At 35.2% G+C, this 18,410-nt stretch overlaps 2 protein-coding genes across 3 annotated transcripts in view; both read left to right on the forward strand.

Moving 5' to 3' along the window:
- The window catches only part of HSF5 (heat shock transcription factor 5), a 51,094-nt gene extending 49,666 nt beyond the window's left edge, over positions 1–1,428 (forward strand). The window contains exon 6 of the mRNA XM_036879756.2: positions 997–1,428. Coding sequence (XP_036735651.2) covers positions 997–1,067 — 71 coding nt within the window. The 3' untranslated portion in view covers positions 1,068–1,428. The remainder of the gene's footprint in view (positions 1–996) is intronic.
- Positions 1,429–5,814: 4,386 nt separating this feature from the next.
- The window catches only part of RNF43 (ring finger protein 43), a 60,071-nt gene continuing 47,475 nt past the window's right edge, over positions 5,815–18,410 (forward strand). Inside the window, exons 1-2 of one of the 2 annotated variants that reach the window (XM_036879624.2) lie at positions 5,815–6,403; positions 7,445–8,083. In XM_036879624.2, the coding sequence (XP_036735519.2) occupies positions 7,832–8,083 (252 nt within the window). In that variant the 5' untranslated portion in view covers positions 5,815–6,403; positions 7,445–7,831. The remainder of the gene's footprint in view (positions 6,404–7,444; positions 8,084–18,410) is intronic. The other variant, XM_036879625.2, reaches the window with a different exon arrangement.

Here is an 18,410-nt window from a genome sequence, read left to right on the forward strand (position 1 = left end):
CATAAGCCTGAGATAGCGTTGCAGCTGCACAGTAGGTCAGGCAAGCATTCCTGACAATTAGTAAATCCATTTTCCTTACACCCTCCCTGCTCTGTTCCTCTTCCTCCTGCCTGTAGGCTGGTATCAGGGAAGGGCTTGGTCCTACTCGATTGCATCTCTGCCACTCTACCTTTTCTGTGTGGCCTTTTCTTTTTCCCCAGGTGTAGGTGGTCTGTTCCTCAGTCTTCAGCCGATTTTCAGGTTTAGTTGTATTTGGTGTAGTTGCTTCCTTTGGGGTGTGTGTGTGAGAGGAGGTTTCTGCCTTGTCTTCCTACTCCACCATCTTGAACCTCTCCACTTGCTCTACTTCCATACATGGTCTTTGTTATTTTATTGTAGAACCTAGTACAGAAGCTGAGAGCTCACTTTTTTACTTCTTTCCATTCTTAATGAACTTCTCTTTGTCTCTTGACCTCTGTGAAGGGTATACTTTCTACAGACAGTTCAGATATGTGTGTTTACAAGAGATCAGTTGTGGTAGTCATTACATGGAAATTTTATGGAGGCAATCAACTTCGGTAAAGTAGTGATTACTGATAATGTATTTCTGAGGACATTACATTTTCATATTCCTACACTGCACCTGCCCACCTATTATGGTATCAAAGAAATGAATTTGCATTTGTGTGTATTTCACTGTGATCCCTTTGATACTTTACATTAAGTTTTTACTTATAATAAAAAGCAATTGAAATGCAAAGAAGCTTGACCACATCACTAAAAGGATAGAAACTTTCTTTGTTAGTCTCTGGGTTAACATCTGGCCTACATCTGAGTGCTATAGAGGTACAATAATGATAAAGTCCTAAAATTGAGAATCTGATGCAATACTATAGTTTTAGAACCAAGTCTGCAGATGAAACATAAGCAACTTGTTCTTCTTGTCTGGAAACTTGTATGTCAAACTCTAGACTCTGACAGGCTAAGAGTGAGTAAACAAACCTTCTTTCTTTCTAGATCTTCATCTGCTGGTGGATGTGGCCTGCAAGCAGGAGCACTTTCTAAAAGAGGAAGAATTAAAGGAGTGAGGCATGGATGACAAAGTGACATTGTGCACTAGCTGTACCTGGAGGCAGACTAGCCTTGCACATGACACACTGTTGGGATTTTAAAAGTTCTGTTAAGGAAATAAAAGGTGTTTTTGTTTTGTTAATAGAAAATTGAGTTTTGGTGTTTACTACAGCTGTTCAGTTCAGATGATTTACCTTGACAAACTACTAAACATCTAGCAGCATGTTTTTTGCTGCCCAGATCCCTTTTAAATGAAAAGTCCTGGCCTTCTGTTACAGTCAAGAAGCATCTAAAAACTGCTGCATCTATGGTACTGGAGAATAATCTGTGTGCTGATTTGTCCGCTTGTCATTTTCAGACACTAGTCAGCACAGCTCCACTTGTGAATTCAGTCAAGTCACAGTGTGATCCTTTTAGAGAAGATTACGTGAGAAACAAAGGCATGTGAAGTCACTAAGATCACAGATCTAAATGGGTCATGAATTCCAGGGATGGATGGGAAAGAGCTAATTTTCTAAATGATTAACCAGGAAATGCTCTTATTTCCTAACCCAGCATTCTGTTTCAAGAGCAAGGACTTGGACCATACATCACACTTAACAACCCTGATTCTTTTATATTAATGGGAGCGTTCTTCTGTTTTCTATTCTTCTATTTTCATATTGTTCTTTAATTTTAATAATACATCATCATTAATGATAAAACAGTTTTGTTAATACATTGCTTATTTAAATGTCTTTTAAAGAAAAGTACTTAACTTGTTTAATTGTATTTATAAATGCTGGTAGATTTAAAATTTTTAAAGCTTTATATTTGTATTAATATTGCAGATAGAAGGATAAGGGATGCATGTGTAAAACTTTTTCTTGAAGGGGAAATGTACAATGTGTAAACAAAAACATTGAGAGTTTTAACTGTCTTACTTTAGATTTTTACATTCAGTAAGTATAAATTCTCATCTGTGTAAGATACTGTGTTCAAATTTTGGGAGAAACTGATTAGTAGCCATTTAATAGAAGCTGTACCTCAGATATTTTTAATAGTTTATGTCTGGTTTAAGCTTCTGAGAGAATTTTGGATCGTGGGATAGACTATAACATTTTTATCTTATCTCCTCTATAGGTTTCTAAATTCAAGTAGTAGGATTATGGAACTGGTTTTTAGGAGCAGTATTTTAGATGTCCAGTTTCTGTGGTTGATCCCTCACTTGCTCATCTACTGACAGCAAGAAACTTTCTGATTTAAAGTTTTTTAAATTGACTAGAACTTTCTTATTGGATTCTGCTTCAGTTTTCCTAATAAGCACTGCAGAAACAAAAGGAAAGCCTAGGAATATGAAACTACTTAAAAAGGACAGGCACTTAGTGATATGATGTATTATGCTAGCCTTTGTGGGTATAACAATTCATTTCTTAAACTGCATTGTGCTTTCCTAATTTACAGAGATAGTAGTTTTTTGGAAAGGGATGAGCACTGTGTTGATCTGCATTGACTCAGCTGAGATATGAAAGTAGGTTCTGGAAAGTAACCTGTTTAGTCCATCTGATAAAACTAGTTGATGTCTACTTGACAGGCATTTTTTCATCTTTATTAGCAAGGTTGAAAAGATGAACAGATTATTGAGACTCCTACATCTTTTGGCCAGAATATGTATTTTGGCAGAGTATGTGAAGGAACTTTCCCTTTCCCCTGTCACGCTGAAAAGCTGATACACTGCGTAAATGATATTCCTTCCCTTAAATATGCCTTTCTTAGTTTTGCATATGTTGAAAGAGATAATACCTTTTGAGGGACATGTGTCAAGCGGGAACCTTGGCATGGATTTGGTTTCAGTGATCTTAAGGCTTAATTAATGAAAGGCCTTTATCAGCTTTCCAAACCTTTTTTATATATAATACAGCAGACCAAGGAGCTGGATCTCCTGCTATACTCACATGCCTGCTCCCTATCAACTAAAGCTATCATCACTGACTTGAGAAAAATGGCAAAAGATAAAATAAAATCTTGGTGTGAATTAGCCAGTAGGGTCTGACACATACTAACAAGGTTGTTGACTAGCACCTCAGTATTTCAGCACCTTAATTTAAGCAAGATAAATTTCAATCAGTCAACAATAAAGTGAGTGTTTCAACTAGACTTGTCTTTCTTGTTTTTACTTTTTGGTGATCAGTAGAAAGCTTAGTCAATATAATTATCATAATAATAGTAAAGTTCAAAAGAGAATGTACTGTTTTTCAAAGAATCTGACTTTTTTTTTTAAAGTATCCTGAAATTTCTCTGTTGCATTTTGAATAGATATTGAATCTTTAAAATGCCATTAAGAATAAAGACAATTCTGGGCATGTTTATAGAAACCCAGTATTTTAGAAAAGGGTACATGGTCTTCAGTAACTTTAATCAATCCAGATGTGAAAGTAGATCCTAAAGGATGATCTGTCTCATGTGTAAGATTAGATAGGAGATGTCAGTGAGATGGGCATTTCATTATCGTAGTAATGGCATCTTTACGACTTCTCTGTGGAACTTGTATATCAACCACTGAGGTTAACTCCAAAACCTTGAAGATGGGGAATAATTCCTCTTGATTGTCAATTCTGGTGACCTAAATAAATATAGTATATCAGTGAACTAAACTGCATATAGATCCTTGGTTTGATCCTGAATATCTCAAGGTACCCAGGTTCATGATATATATTATAATTCCAGATCTTGTAGTTCAAGAGAGGGCAAATACATCTGTATTTTCTTCCTTTCTTCAATGAAGTGTGTGTATTAACTCTTTGGTTTAGGTCTCTTAATTCTTTTGCAAGTTTCAGGCAGGAATAGAGAAAGCAACGTCCATTAATAGGATACCTTTTGCTTGGTTTAAAGATAGTTTTGCATATATCTATTACATATAATAATGTAATTTGCATTTTTCATGCTGTGCTGTTGTATGACATACATAAAGTAAAAATATAAAACCATAGCAAATTTTTAAAAATTCCCTCCCAAAAGTATAAAAACAAAGCAAAACTGAAGGAACAAAATAGCAGCAGACTCATGGACTCTGAGAAGGGGCTACTGGTTACCAAAGTGGGGACTGGGGAGGGTGGGTGGGGAGGGAGAAGGGGATTAAAGGGCACTATAATTCACAATCACAATATAGGTATGTCATGGGGAAGCCAGTATAGCATGGAGAAGACAAGCAATGACTCTCTAGCATCTTACTATGCTGATAGACAGTGACTGCAATGGGGGGGTGAGGACTTGATAATATGGGTGACTGTTGAAACCACATTGTTGTTCACATGAAACCTTCATAAGATTGTATATCAATGATACTTCAATTTTAAAAAGCCTTAAAAATAAACATTAAAAAATATTCCCTCCAAAAGAATTAGATCTATTCATATTCTTTAGGAAAGGAGTTATAAAAGAAGCTATACTTGCATTATACTCTTAAGGTCCAACCAATAAATAAGTGCTCATTTAAGAATTTACTTTAGAATTTATCTCTCTGTTCTAGGTTAATTATTAGGCCTCAAATGCCAAGACTATCCCCATAAACCCTCTTTAGGGAAAAAATGCTAAGATGAATAGGCCACTCATACCTTTTGCTTTCAGAGACATTATATCATTTAATCTTTACAACAAACTTACAATGCAATTATTATCCACATTTTATGCTTTATCAATTTGTACAATTCATTTGTTGTACAATTCATTTATAAAAATATTTTAATCTTATGTGCTTCCTATATAACTTACATAACCATAACACAAATCTTAATCATTTTAAGTATACAGTTCTGTAGTGGTAACCACATTCATAATGTACATTTATACAATTTGGAAAGATTGTTAACAGGTCAAAAAATATATGTCTATAGTCAAATATAATCTGCTAGATTTGAAAATTCAAATTTTAGAAACATGTATCAGAAATTTTTATAATACTTCCAACAACAATGTTACAGAACAGTTATAGTTCATGAATGTGGTAATTAGCCAAAATTTTCTTTTTGCCTATACTCTGCTTATTAAGCATGTATATTTTACCTGTTTGTTTGTATTTGTGACATAGATTTAACTTGCAATCTTACACTGAGGGCTTAGGTATGATCCATAGTAGTATTTCAGCTCCCAAAGATGTGAGAAGAAAATAACAGATTCCAGATCTTTGACAACCTGATCTAAAAGCTCCATCCATATAGGCAGTTTAGAAAAAGAGCTACTGAATTTAAATTAGTAAGAGCTGAAGAAAATTATGCATAAAGTGGACAGGGTTTTTGCCAGGGTAATACATAATACCTTCACATAAGACAGTCAAAAATTGGCACTACAGCACAGAATCACTTTATTCTAGCTTTGTGCCACTTAAGAGTCACTAAAACCCAGAAAGAGCAGAGGAATCCCTTTGATTACATTTGCAAAACCTTGTAGCCATTCTTTTATCTTCTGGATTGCCTTTCTCTTTTTATTTCCTCTTAACACCATCTCCGTTCTCTTGGATGCAGAATCTGCTTAGTACCTGTTTGGCCCTAATTTACATGTGGTAGCTTGCTTACCCCAATAAAGGTATTGAGGATTGAATTGGATGCAGTTTGTCTGTGGCTCAATAGAGGGAGCAGAGGAGCTGTGAAAGAAGCGAGCCAAAGAAGGCATCTTTTCGAGTGTGCGCGCACCCAAGCCGTGCCCCAGCCAGCCAGGGGGAGGAGGGGCGGGATGGGGGGGGTGGTTGCCTGTAGCTGCTCCACCCTCACTTTGTGTCAGCAGGTAGAGAGCGTGATTTCAGTCCCAGGGAGGGAGAGGTAGAACACCAATTACAAACCACAGGCTTCCTCCTCTCGGGAGTTTATCCTGAATTGTCTTTCTGGAAGGGAAGCACTCGAATCCTTCAGAACTTCCTAAGTCTGTCCATGGTTCAGAGATACTGCTTTCTACCTCTGGGATTTTCTGTGTTCCTAGTAGTGAATTGTTGCTGATGTGTTTGCTACTTTGCTTCTTTTCTCTCTCAGGATTTGATCATTTGATACGCTGTTCGTGGAAAAAAATAACTTTTATTAGACAGGAGATTTCAGAAATAATTTTGGATCCTCTATAAGTATTTTTAGAGTTCTTAGGGACAGTAGCTTTAACCCGGGAGTAAAAATCTGCCTTTGACCTGCGTGGATTATTTTTTCAGGCCGCGGAATTTCTCGGCACCTACCTGCAGTGTGGGGAGCTTGGTTTGGTTGCAGAGTAAGAAGGTGGAAGGAAGAATGAGCTGTACTTGGTTAAGCAGTTGAAACCTTTTTTGAGCAGGATCTATAAAAGCATAAGTGAATTTGTTTCAACCCCGTGGATTCCAGTGGCCCCGACAGCGCAACAGGTTTGCAGATTTCTTTTGAAATTCTTATTTTTCTTCCTCTGCCTCAGCAAAAGAAAAGAATCTATATAATAGGTTCATGTTCAGTTGCTTGGCTTTTCAACACTTATTCTGAAGACTTTATAAAATTTTTTTTTAACTTGACCTCTGAACACAGCAGGCTTTGTGGTTGACGTGCATGTATATTTACTTAATGGTGCACATTTTAAATTCTTAGAGTAAGATTTTGTTTGTACAAAGACCCAAATTCTCAGGTGTGCCTAGAAATAGCACAGATCTGCTCTATTCAGGCTTATTTTTATTTTTTCAGGGTATTCTCCTTAGAGCCTGTAGACTAATCACCTCCCTACTACCCCAATCTTTTATTCCCCACCCCCGCAAGGAATTTGAAAACGTGTTACGAATGGCCCTTTGTTTTATTTATGAACCTAGAAAATTACAGATTATAAGATCTGGATAATAAAGTAGTTTCCAAAAGCATCTCATGGGAAATCAAAGTGCTTAGCATTCTCAAGCAAGAGAATAAAAGCTGGAACCCCTAAAAGAGAAAGGAATATAGAGATGGAAATATGAATTTTAACTGGGAAAATAATTTGAAAGCTAACTTTCGAATATTCTAATTATGAATGTTGGAAAAGTTAATGCTCAGGATTATGCTGTAATGTGTGAAGACATGTACATTAGCATCTAATGTATAGGCAAATTTAGGTAAAACATTAAAAAATATGGTATTTAGATAGTTCGTGAAAAGTGCTATAAATTCAGTGGGCCTAGAACTTTGGCTACAATGAAATACAGTTAAATGTGAAAACTTTTATGAATACATGTGTAGCATTGTGGACACCTCTTAAGGTGTGACCTGAAATATTGTTCCCTCTCCTTCCCCTTTAAAAAAAAATTATCCTATGATCATTAGTCTTTTGCCATCGATGAATTTTGTGACTTAAAAAGGACCATCTCTTCATTTAATGAGCTGGAGTTTTTCTCTCTCAGCTTATGCATGGCCTTAATTTGCCTTGTTTTGTTCATTAACATTGGGTTTAGTGGCTCAGCGACTTGATGCATATGGAAGACCAGCACCAAGGGATCTGATATAATAAAAATTCAGGATGTGACATTCAACCTCAAGCAAAGTTGCAAATTCCAAAGAGAAGTGGTGATATTTTTACTAATCATAGTGAAGATGGGAGAAAATGACATACCTGCAGCAGAAGTGGGCTGAAAACACCCTCTTTCTTCCCTGCCAGATCAGCAATGCCACCTGTTCTTGGGAATGTATTTTAGAGAAAGGAAGGGCCAGAACGGAGTGGCTTTCTGAAACTGAAGCATAAATTCCCTTTTCCTTCATTGGTCTGGATCTGAGAACCTGCCTCCGGAATTCGCTCGTGGCAGCAGTATGTACGGCCGGAGCGCACTGCTGCAGCTGGTAGCATGAGTGGTGGCCATCAGCTGCAGCTGGCTGCCCTCTGGCCCTGGCTGCTGATGGCCACCCTGCAGGCAGGTGTTGGACCCACAGGACTGGTACTGGCAGCAGCAGTGGAGTCTGAAAGATCAGCAGAGCAAAGAGCTATTATCAGAGTGATTCCCATGAAAAAGGACCCTACAGGAAAACTGAATCTCACTTTGGAAGGTGTGTTTGCTGGCGTTGCTGAGATAACTCCAGCAGAAGGAAAATTAATGCAGGTAAGGATAACTTTATTATATTTCACTTTCCATCTGTTTGAAATATACCTTTATTATTTTTTCTCTCAATCCAAGAGCTTCTGTTGCTTAGCTTTCTATTTATTCCACTTTTTAAGAATATTGCTTTATTGGCATTCTAAAGCAAATTCTTATTTTATATTTGAGAAGAGATATATAAATCCTGTATTTTAGAATAGCACATGCTTATTTTTAACTCTGGTATTACCTTGCCTCTTTAGATACACATAAGATGACTTTACTTTACAAGTGATATATTCTGGACCCTATTTTTGACAGATGAATTATATCGGCTTGTATTTAACTGAACTGAGGATTGTACTTTATATCCTGTTTGAATCTGAAGTGAGCATTAAGGAGGTTGGGTTTTTTTTTATATTGAGTTAAAATTGATATATAACATTGTATTAGTTGCAGGTGTATAACATAATAATTCAGTATTCAAATGCACTACAAATTGATCACTATAAGTCTAGTTATCATCCGTCCTCTTACAGTTGTAAGGAGGTTGATTTTAATGGTCAGCAGCACCCTGAAATCTAGAATGCCCTTGGAGCACATTTGAGCACTGTGTCATTTTTTGAATTCAGTCAAGCTTGAATGCTGCGGCTGGCTTTATACCACGTGTGGCACCTATTTCTAAGCCCAAAATGGAGAGGACTGTATTACAAAATGGAAACAAGCTATAAACTTGCCTCCTGATCACTTTGGTCTTTACTACACATAATTTTATTTTTTTCAATTTAACATCTGTTTTTTATTGACTCACAGAGTTTATCAGACACAGTTTCTTATGCTTTCAGGCTGTGAATTTTGCCTATAACTCATTCATAGCCTACTCTTTATGTGTTGAATTTATTAACTGACTGGGGTCATAGCATTTCAAAGACGAATTGCTCATTCCCCCTGGTGAAGATAGGGCCCAAAGGGCTGGACCTTTTTAATGTGTCATTCTAGTGTCTTATTCTATAAAATTATGTTGCTTATAGACTAAAATTCATTTTGTAAAAGGACACTTTTTGCTATAGCTCCTTGCTGTAACAAAATGTTATTAAATGTGATTTATCTCAGTTTCTGAGCTCAGATTTTAATTTTGTGATATGAGCAGAACCAAAAGTATTGTATGAATTTAAATTTGTGTCTACTTAGAGAAAGAAGGTGAGAAAATTTAACGAATTATAGAACTCTTTTCCAAACACAGATTCACAGTTTTCACATATATGATTTATTGGTTGTTCATGATCACTTCTTAGGCAATATTTTGAAGCTTGAATAAGTGAGGTAGAAGTGGGTGAAATGGAAGGCTCTGCTATGTAAAAATAAGCAGGTAGAAAGAATGGATCTGAAAAAAAAGGCATAAGAATTTTTAGATAAGAGTCTATTCATTTAATTTGAATGCTAGTATAGAATTAGGAATATTTAAAAATTAAAATAATAAATTATTGTGAATACAATTGGAAAGGAAACTTCCTTCCTGACCTTGCCTATCTAGTACCTGAAGCATAAGGAATGTGTTCTATTTACATTTTTTATCCTAAATAATTTTACTCTAAAACCATATTTTGATATCTCTGAAGTCTTTAGGAGTCACACTAAGCTTTGTGCCTTATTGATGTCCTGTGGCAGCATGTTCAATGGGCTAATTATATGCTCATAGTGTCCTCTCTTAATTTTTTTCATCTTCTGTAATCACAAAGCTCTACATTAAGTTTCTGTGTATTCACAGAGGGAAAGGGATATGAGAGGCACTAGCTGCCATTCTCTTTGCCACTTTTTATTTTATCAATCTTTATATCTTTTCTTATTCTGCCCTTTTTCTCTTATAAATCTTGCTGATTTTTTTTAACTACTAAAATTTTGAGCCTATTGCTATACTTTAAATATTGATTCTTTACCTTGTGAATGGGATCTGTGAGGGAACTTCACTGTATCTATTACTTAGCAGAGCCTTTCAGGATTTGCAGTGGGTAGTTCTGCCTCATTAGCAATTTTCAGTCTTCACCTCTTTTGTCCACATAAGCTCTTCCTAGGTCATTAATTTGTATACTAGCCTATAGTATTCATCTCTGGAGACTCTTAGTACTGGTCCTGGTTTATTGTCTGTTAATCAATTTTTAATCCCCAATAGTAACTAAATTTTCTTGATAACCAGGACTTATGAAAGACTTTATTTAAAAAGAAAACAAGAACAGCCTTTTGAATGATAGGCATCAGTTTTTCTTTATCCACTATTTGATTAACTCTTCCTTGCTAGGGACACATGGTTTATACTTGTAGAATGTATGCTGTTTGTTCCTTCTCAGGTTACACTGCAACTCATGTTTACTCAACTGTGGTTAACCAAGCCTTCCATTTAACTGAAGTTCTGTCTGTATCTCCCAGAGTTGTGCTTTAGCTTTCTTGCTGGAGAGCTGTACCCTGGTGTCACAAATCTAAAGGCGGTCTTCTCTGTTGGCTTTGAGGAATTTTAGATAATTCCATGTATCCTTCTACCTATGTATTATTCTAGCTGCTTGTTAAGTTTGTCTCCAAAAATGTAGTCAGGTCTTTGTAAAATTGGGGATGTTTTGCATTGGGAAATGTACAGGTATGAGAACAGATATTTTTAAAAATAATAATAACTTTGTAGTTTCTGGAATTCCCAGAGTTTTAGATAATCTGATATTTACATTTTGCTCAGTTAATTCAGGGTATGTACAATTCATAAAGAACAAATTAACTGGTTTTTTCATTTGTATTACAAGTCTGATTTTCTTTAGACAAAAAGAGACATCCTTTGGCCCAGTTTGTTCAATAATAAAATAGATCATAAAATTGTCTCTAAAATAATTTTTCTTGTCTCAACTTCATCTGCTGGCTGTATATCCTGGCCAGGTCTTGGTGAATTTTTTGTCCTGATTCTTATTACTCACTCTTTGTGCTTAGGTTTCTCTTTACCAACAGTATTGTCCATTTCACAAGATATGTTTAATATTTTAGATATGAATGTTCTTTTTAGAGAACTAGAAGAAAGTCACAATAGAAGAGGAAATGTTGCCTATGCTCAATGCCCTTCATTTCTCAAGTCCTCTCTTTCCTATTTCAAGCTCCCATTTTAGTTCTGACCAAATTATATTGCTTTCTTTTTTATTTGCCTAAGAGTGGAGCTGCTTCTTTGCAGTACCATATCATTTCAGATGCAGGATCTGAAACCATGCAGATGGGTTTGCCATTTAAAATTTAAGATTTAAAGTGTCTACTTCTTAGGTTTCCCCTACATTTGCCAAAGTTCTTGTCTCTTCCTCTCCTGTGATTTCTTTCTACTTTTTAAAAATCTTTGTTTTCCATTTTATTTTCATATTTAGGGTAGCCTTCCACTGTCCTCTAATCAGTATTTTCCCTAACTAGCCATCAAAAATCCATGTTAAAAAGAATTATAACTATGTATAGTGATGGATGACAACTAAACTGTGGTAATCATTTTGCAATATATACATATATCCAATCATGTTTTACACCTAAAATTAATACAGTGTTATATGTCAATAAAAAAGAAAGGGAAAATGGGAAACCAAAAAAATTTCAAGAATCTATGCCAAGGAAGCTTTCCAGATCTCCTAATTACTTGGCTATGATTGAGAAAGAAGACTAAATGATAGTGATTATAACTTCTTTCTGTTATTTTTCATTTAAATATTCTTTTTCTCCTGGTGTATACCAGTGTAGATGGAAAATGTGCTGAAATTTATGCATTGTCTAATTATCCAGCTTTCTGGTTTGTTTACCTCTTAACAATGTTTAGTTCTATTATTTCTAATAGTATTGTTGTTACCACTTTTAAAAATGATTACAGGTTTTATTTTCCTTCTCAATTCTTATTTCTTACTTATAAACATTATAAATATTTATAAATGTTACTTTGAGGGACAAGAAAATTTAATTTTCCTCTTAAAGCAGAAGAACAGAAGAATCTTAATGGAGTACAAGAGAGGTCGCCAATTCTTTAACTACCATACTCTTCCTGCTCAGCTGGTTGTCCTGGATTTTCTTAGACTCCAGGATAAAGTTATGATCAAGATTAGAATGTACTGCCCTGAGGCTTCAGACCTACAGTGGAGCTGTGCTAGTTCAGCATTTGGCCACTTGACGTGAACACCCCTGACAAATTCCCCCTTGCACGCTGTCTCTGCTTGCCCCTTAATTTACCTATTAGTCAGCACATAGTTATCCCATCTTTGCATTTTTATTTTATTTGTAGTCAGGGCCTGAAATGAACTTTTGGGGGAGGGAGAGAAAACTTCATAATTAAAGTTTTGGCCAGAACCAGAGACAATGCTGTGTAGCAAACTGTAGTTGGCAAAGTGACTAAACTAAACTTAACTTTAGCTCTGCCACTGAGTAGTTGGAATGATCTGGGACAAAATCGTTTTCACATTTCTAGGCTTTAAATTCCCTGTCTGTAAAATTGAGGGGCTGAAATATAATAGTGCATAGAATACCTGTGGTATGCACTTACATGTATTAGCTCTTTGAATCCTCATAACTTCATGTGAGAAGTACAGTACCTTCATTTTTCACATTTTACAGATATGGAAACTGAGGCTTAAAGTGTTAATATCTGCCAAGGTCATGCAGTTAGTAAGTAGCATAGCTGGAACTTGAACCCTAGAGTTCATGTGTTTCTAGCTCTAAAATTCTGTACATGTAAGAATGCCACAGATGAACAGAGTACCAATGTAGGCTTTGTATAAATGATTTATTTTCAGAATAGATCAAGGGATGAAAATGATGAGTAGTATTCTCTGAGATTGATCCAGAATACATTATATCCTGCTAACTTCAAATTATCTGTATTACCTCTATTTCTCTCATTTGTGTTTCATTTACAAAGATATTTGTAAATCAGAATGTCTTTTTACTCAATATCTCCCTTTTAATGTAACAACTTTTATTACCTTTCTCTTCATTTTATAATAATAGCCTATGGTTAAGTTATCTAATACAGGAACCTGACATAAGAAACTTTGAAATGGCATGTGTTTAGCTGTCATTGCTCAAGTTAGTGTTCCTTGGAAGCAAATACTTTAAAGATTTTGCAATTTTGCTTTGAGGCCAGCCTTTGAAAGAAGTGTACATGTTCAAAGTACAGTGAGCTCTGTTATTTATGTTAATGGCAGTACAGAAAATCCAATTGATTTATAATTGACTTTGGAACATAGTCAGAAATACACCATTAGACAAATTCCTCTGTGTACACAATTTTAGGGGCTTACCTCCTGTAATCCCAGCTCAGAGCCACCTTGATTTGGCTTTGTTGTTAGAAGCCTAGGACTCAAAGGAGAGAAGGAAGCTGCAGAATATTTTTAATGATAATTTTTCAAGTTAAGAAGATATCTCTTTTATAAGCTTCCATCAAGCAGATTTGTATATGTAATAGTTCAATACTATGTGTGGAAATCCAGCAAAAATTTTGGTAAATTCAAATTCCTAAATCTCTGGTTAACAGATAATAAATGAGCTGTGCCCCTGGCTATTGCTGCCTAACACGCTAGTGTTCATTTAGCTGATTCCGAGCGTAGGCATTTCCTTGGTTTTTGTAATAAAGTTGTGTGTGTGTGTGTTAATTTTCTTTATCTAAAAATTAGCCATAGTTTACTTTTTCTATAATATTAAGGATATTCCTGGGGCTAATGGTTTTCTTTATCTTTTAATAGAAAGCCTTTACATTTAAGTCACTGAAAAGTGTTTATTGCAATGTTCTTATGTTCTTTTATTTCTCTTAACTTGCTTTAAATTGCTAAGTACAGTAGAGGAAAAAGATGTTATATAATGAGCAATATACTATTTTAACTGTCCAGAATTGGTAGCAAGGTATCATTATAGAAGAGACTGATAATGATGTTCCATTGAATTTATATAGTTATTTTCTTCCAAGAAGCTTAAAGTGGTTCACAAATATCTACAAGCCAATTTGATATTTACTCCATTTTACAGAAAAGGAAACATAATGGGGGAGAGCATGCAAGTAAATAATCCAAGAACAAAGTTGCACAGAGATGGATCCAATCTACTTTGCAGGAGATAGATGAGTAATACAATTTTTAAGGTGTCTGAAAATGTGGATTTCTCAAGGATCAGTCCTATTGAGGGGGAATCCTAAAAGGCTGAAATGCTGTCAATGGCTGAGATATCTTTCATTTGGATCATGTTGCTCAATGTGATAATTGAATCAAAAAACTATTGGTGAAGCAGTTTGCCAACTTTAGTCCCAAAAAGTTCTGTGAGCTAATGCTCTGACCCTGCACTCACTGTTCTTTTGAGAATTGTTATTAGGGTAAAAGCCAAATCTTTACAATGACCTGTAAGGCCCTTCACGATCTGGCCTAGAGAAGGATTAACCTCCTTCTCTCATCTACTCTAGTAACTGACCTCCTTCTTGTCCTTCAGTTAAACCAGGCATATTCCCACCTGCACACTTTCCTACGTATACCCCAGGTATTTTCTTCTCTTAGTCTCTCAAATGTCACCCCAAGTGTCAATCAAATATACTCTCTCCATAAGGCCTCCCCTAGATCCTCCTATTCTTAAAGACTATTCCTATTCCCCGGGCTCATATTCTCCTTCCCTGTTTTGTTTTTTCTTTTCTTTATAAACTTACTGCCATGTGACATATTGTAATGTTTTGCTTTTGTAGGTGTCTGTGAACCCTCAGTAGAATGTGAGCTCTGTGAAAGCAGAGACTATTATTTCATTAGTTTAGAGAGCTGTATTCTTGGGAATAGTGCCTTAGACAAAGTAGGTACTTAATAAATATTTACTGAATGAAAATAAAGAATTTTATGGTAGTGCTGAGTAACTCTGACAGCTGGGAGATAACTCTAGGATGAAACTGATTTATTTATCTCATCATATTTTTAAGTATACCATGAAGTCAATTATTATGAGTGCTTTAGGTTTGACATAACATGCTCTAATCCTTTACTCTTCTGACTACTGAGAGCATAGTGTCTCCTTGATTGTTATTTCCAAATTGTAAACATGGCTATAATCAATGTTTGAGATGCTTCTTTAATGGAATTTTTATATAGCATTTATTTAAACAGATAGCTCAACCCCTGCTTTTTTAGGAAATTCTGGTTTTCTATGAAAGATTTATTGGAGTAGTGGCGATAGATCTATGATTATAAGATACTAGCATATATTCAAAGGACCTCACCTTCTTAGTCCTTAAACTTGTGATTCTCAGCTCGGCTTTTAAGATGCCCTACCATAGTGGTTTTTCATTTTTTTAAAAAAATCACAGGCCTCTTTCAGAATGTGATGAAAGTTATTGACCATATGTACCGAGCATACTATCTGCATAAAATATCAGTGAGTTGAGAGGGTCTGAGACACATGTAGGGATCTAAGGACTCCAGATTAATGGTTGCTATCCGAGTATAGTCCCAATATTTTCAAGAAATGAAACCAAATTCTCAAAATGAATTTACCTCAGTTTACTTAAATAAAAAAGTATTTGTATACATTACTTGGAGTCAGACACTATTATGATACAATTATAAGAAGACTGACCTGACGGAAGATGGCCTTAGGTGTAAGAATTGGTGTCTGATAAAGATCTGGTTCTGTGTAATAAAGGAACAGTGCTCTCCAAGTATTAAGTGAAGCTGTGCATCAATGGGGAAAAGCTCACAACTATTCATCCTGGTGGTTCCACTGAAAGGCCTGTAAGAATAAAGGATATTTTACTAATTTGTTTTGATATAAGTAGAACAATTGTGATTCCGTGTGTCTATTTGCTTACTAAATTCAGAGAACAGAGGCTGTAAAACTAACTTTGGTTACTTTAATCTTGTTGGTTTCTCTCCTTTAAGTCCATTGCTTTCCCTAGGGTAGGATTCCTTTGGCCCTTTAATTTCTGTTTGGTATAATAGGAAACTTTGTATCTTTTTTTAAAGGCTTATTGTTGCTTTCTTATTTGTTTTACAATAAAACAGATAAGCTGTTTTACATACTCTTATTTCTCTCTGGGTTTTAAATGTAACTGTTCATGAATACCTTTTGCTTTGTTTTGTTTGATACTTTTTAATATGTTAGAATTTGTGTTTAATTTGCAAATCCAGAAGCACCAAAATAGTCAAAATTACTTAAGTTGGGTTTTTAAAAATTGTAAACCCAAAGGCTCACATTTTTCTGGAGATAGGAAATTAGAGTATTTAGAAATACTAACCCCCAAATCTGGAGTAGTGATAGTTGTTCAAGATGACAACATAACTATCTTCAAAACCACTGGTTTTTAAAAAATTCTAGGATATTTCCATTATGATGGAAATCAACTGTAATACAACTATAATTTTAAGTAGCACATTCAGTTATCATATTCCTATAAATTTTGTGCCTGCTAATATATCAAAAGGGTACTACTGTGCATATATAAATGTAAGATAATTGAGAAATTGTTGCTATTGTTATTTCTGTAGAATAATTTGGATGAGACTGAAGGCCTATGCTTTATGTCTACTAATCTTGCTATTTCCTAAAAAATGGTTACAGATTCTCATTCTTTTTCCCTAAAACCATTTTTTACTTAAAAAATTCTTTTACATGATTCAGATTTCATATTCTTTCATTTTTATATCTTCTGCTTAGAATCATATTGGTTATCTGACTTTAAATTTCTTATGGCCAATTATTTTTTAACTTTGTGAAGGACTTTATTGGCCCTCTGCCAAGAGTAAGTCCTATTCACTTTTCCATTCCTAAGGTAATATGCAGTTTTATGGGGAGGGCAGAGCAGCAGGTTGTTAGAAATATAATTATCAAATTTCAAGCTAGAAAGAACACCTAATTCAATCAGTTCACTTTACAGATGAAGAGATAGACCCAGAGAGATAAGCGGGTTGCCAGTCAAAGAGCTGCCAATCTACTGCTGTATGTTACTGGCTGGCATTTTTAGCAAACATTATTTATTTATTTATTTAAAACTTTTTTGGGGTCATTGCAGAGAAATTAAAAAGCAGGTGTTGGCAGAGATTTTCCCCCGAACATTCCATTAAAAAGATATTATAGATTGCCCTAGGGTCTCTTTCCTCTTTGATCCCTAGTCAACTAGAAGGCATACTTTAAATGAGTGAACAAACAAAAAATACCTTGCTGCAACTTTGCATTAATTTACATGGTGCATGTGTCATTTATTCTGCTATAGAATCACTGCACAACAGATGGCCTGTTGTCCTAGATCATCTCCTCAAAGCAATAGAGGCTCTTTATAAAGTCTAGGCCAACAACCTTACTGAGACTCAGGGCTGCACTGGATTGTCTTGGTGTCTTATAATGTGGGTCTCCTATTGTGTACCAAATGCTGTGGCAGGCCCTATAGGAATACAGCAAACAACACCCTTACCTAGTCCAACGAGGAAAACAGCAGAAAGCCGTATGTGATGAATGCCAAATGAGAGGTGCAGTCATAAATGCATTAGAATGCCTTTTCATTTTTTTCAGGAGTCATTCAAATGACTGGTAATTCTGTCTCAAGGTCCCCTGTGACTGAAGAAAAACAAACATAACATTTAACTTGGGCAACTTCAAGTAGCTTAAAGCTAAAGCACAACTACAACCCAAGCAGTTATACCTTCTAATTTTCACTGTTATCAGTTAAATGTAGGTTATAGTATTACCTGTATAAAAATATTCCTGCACATATAGTACTCATCTATAGCATTTTCTTTAGAAGTCCTAATAACTAAACACCAGGACTTCCTTTTCAAATTGCAAACTGACTTTTTTAAATGTGCAAGATGTTCCTATTAAATTGTAGTAAAATTAAAACAAAATTCAGCTTTAAATGTAATTCAGCATATTGGGAGTTCTGTTTGAACTGATAGTGCACTAGTTCAGTTTTAATTCTTCACATACTGCATAAAGGAAGAAATAAACTATTTAAATGGTGAAGGGCATTTGAATATCATGTCAATTCAGCAAAGTTTGTTTCTAATACAAAGGGTTTTTATTTTTATTATTGACTTTCATCATTAGTATCTGTTATTCCCATTCTCTAAAGTATGTTGATTTTAGTAGACTATGAGGGATACAGACACTGACTGTAGAAGATTATATATATCTGCTGTGACAACATTAGATTATTACCTGCTCTGAAGTTAACAAACTATATGTTCCACATCATATATTTTTATCATCGTTAGAGATTATTTGAAATTTAGTTGTCCCTCTATGGATATATGAAAAGTCCATAGGTGCCTTATGACCATTTAAAAAGTAAAAGCAGGTCACTTAACTTTCATCTGTTGGGGTAGGGTTGGTGGTATAACTA

The sequence above is a fragment of the Manis pentadactyla genome, chromosome 4, assembly GCF_030020395.1.
Source record: "Manis pentadactyla isolate mManPen7 chromosome 4, mManPen7.hap1, whole genome shotgun sequence".
Classification (NCBI taxonomy): Eukaryota; Metazoa; Chordata; class Mammalia; order Pholidota; family Manidae; genus Manis; species Manis pentadactyla.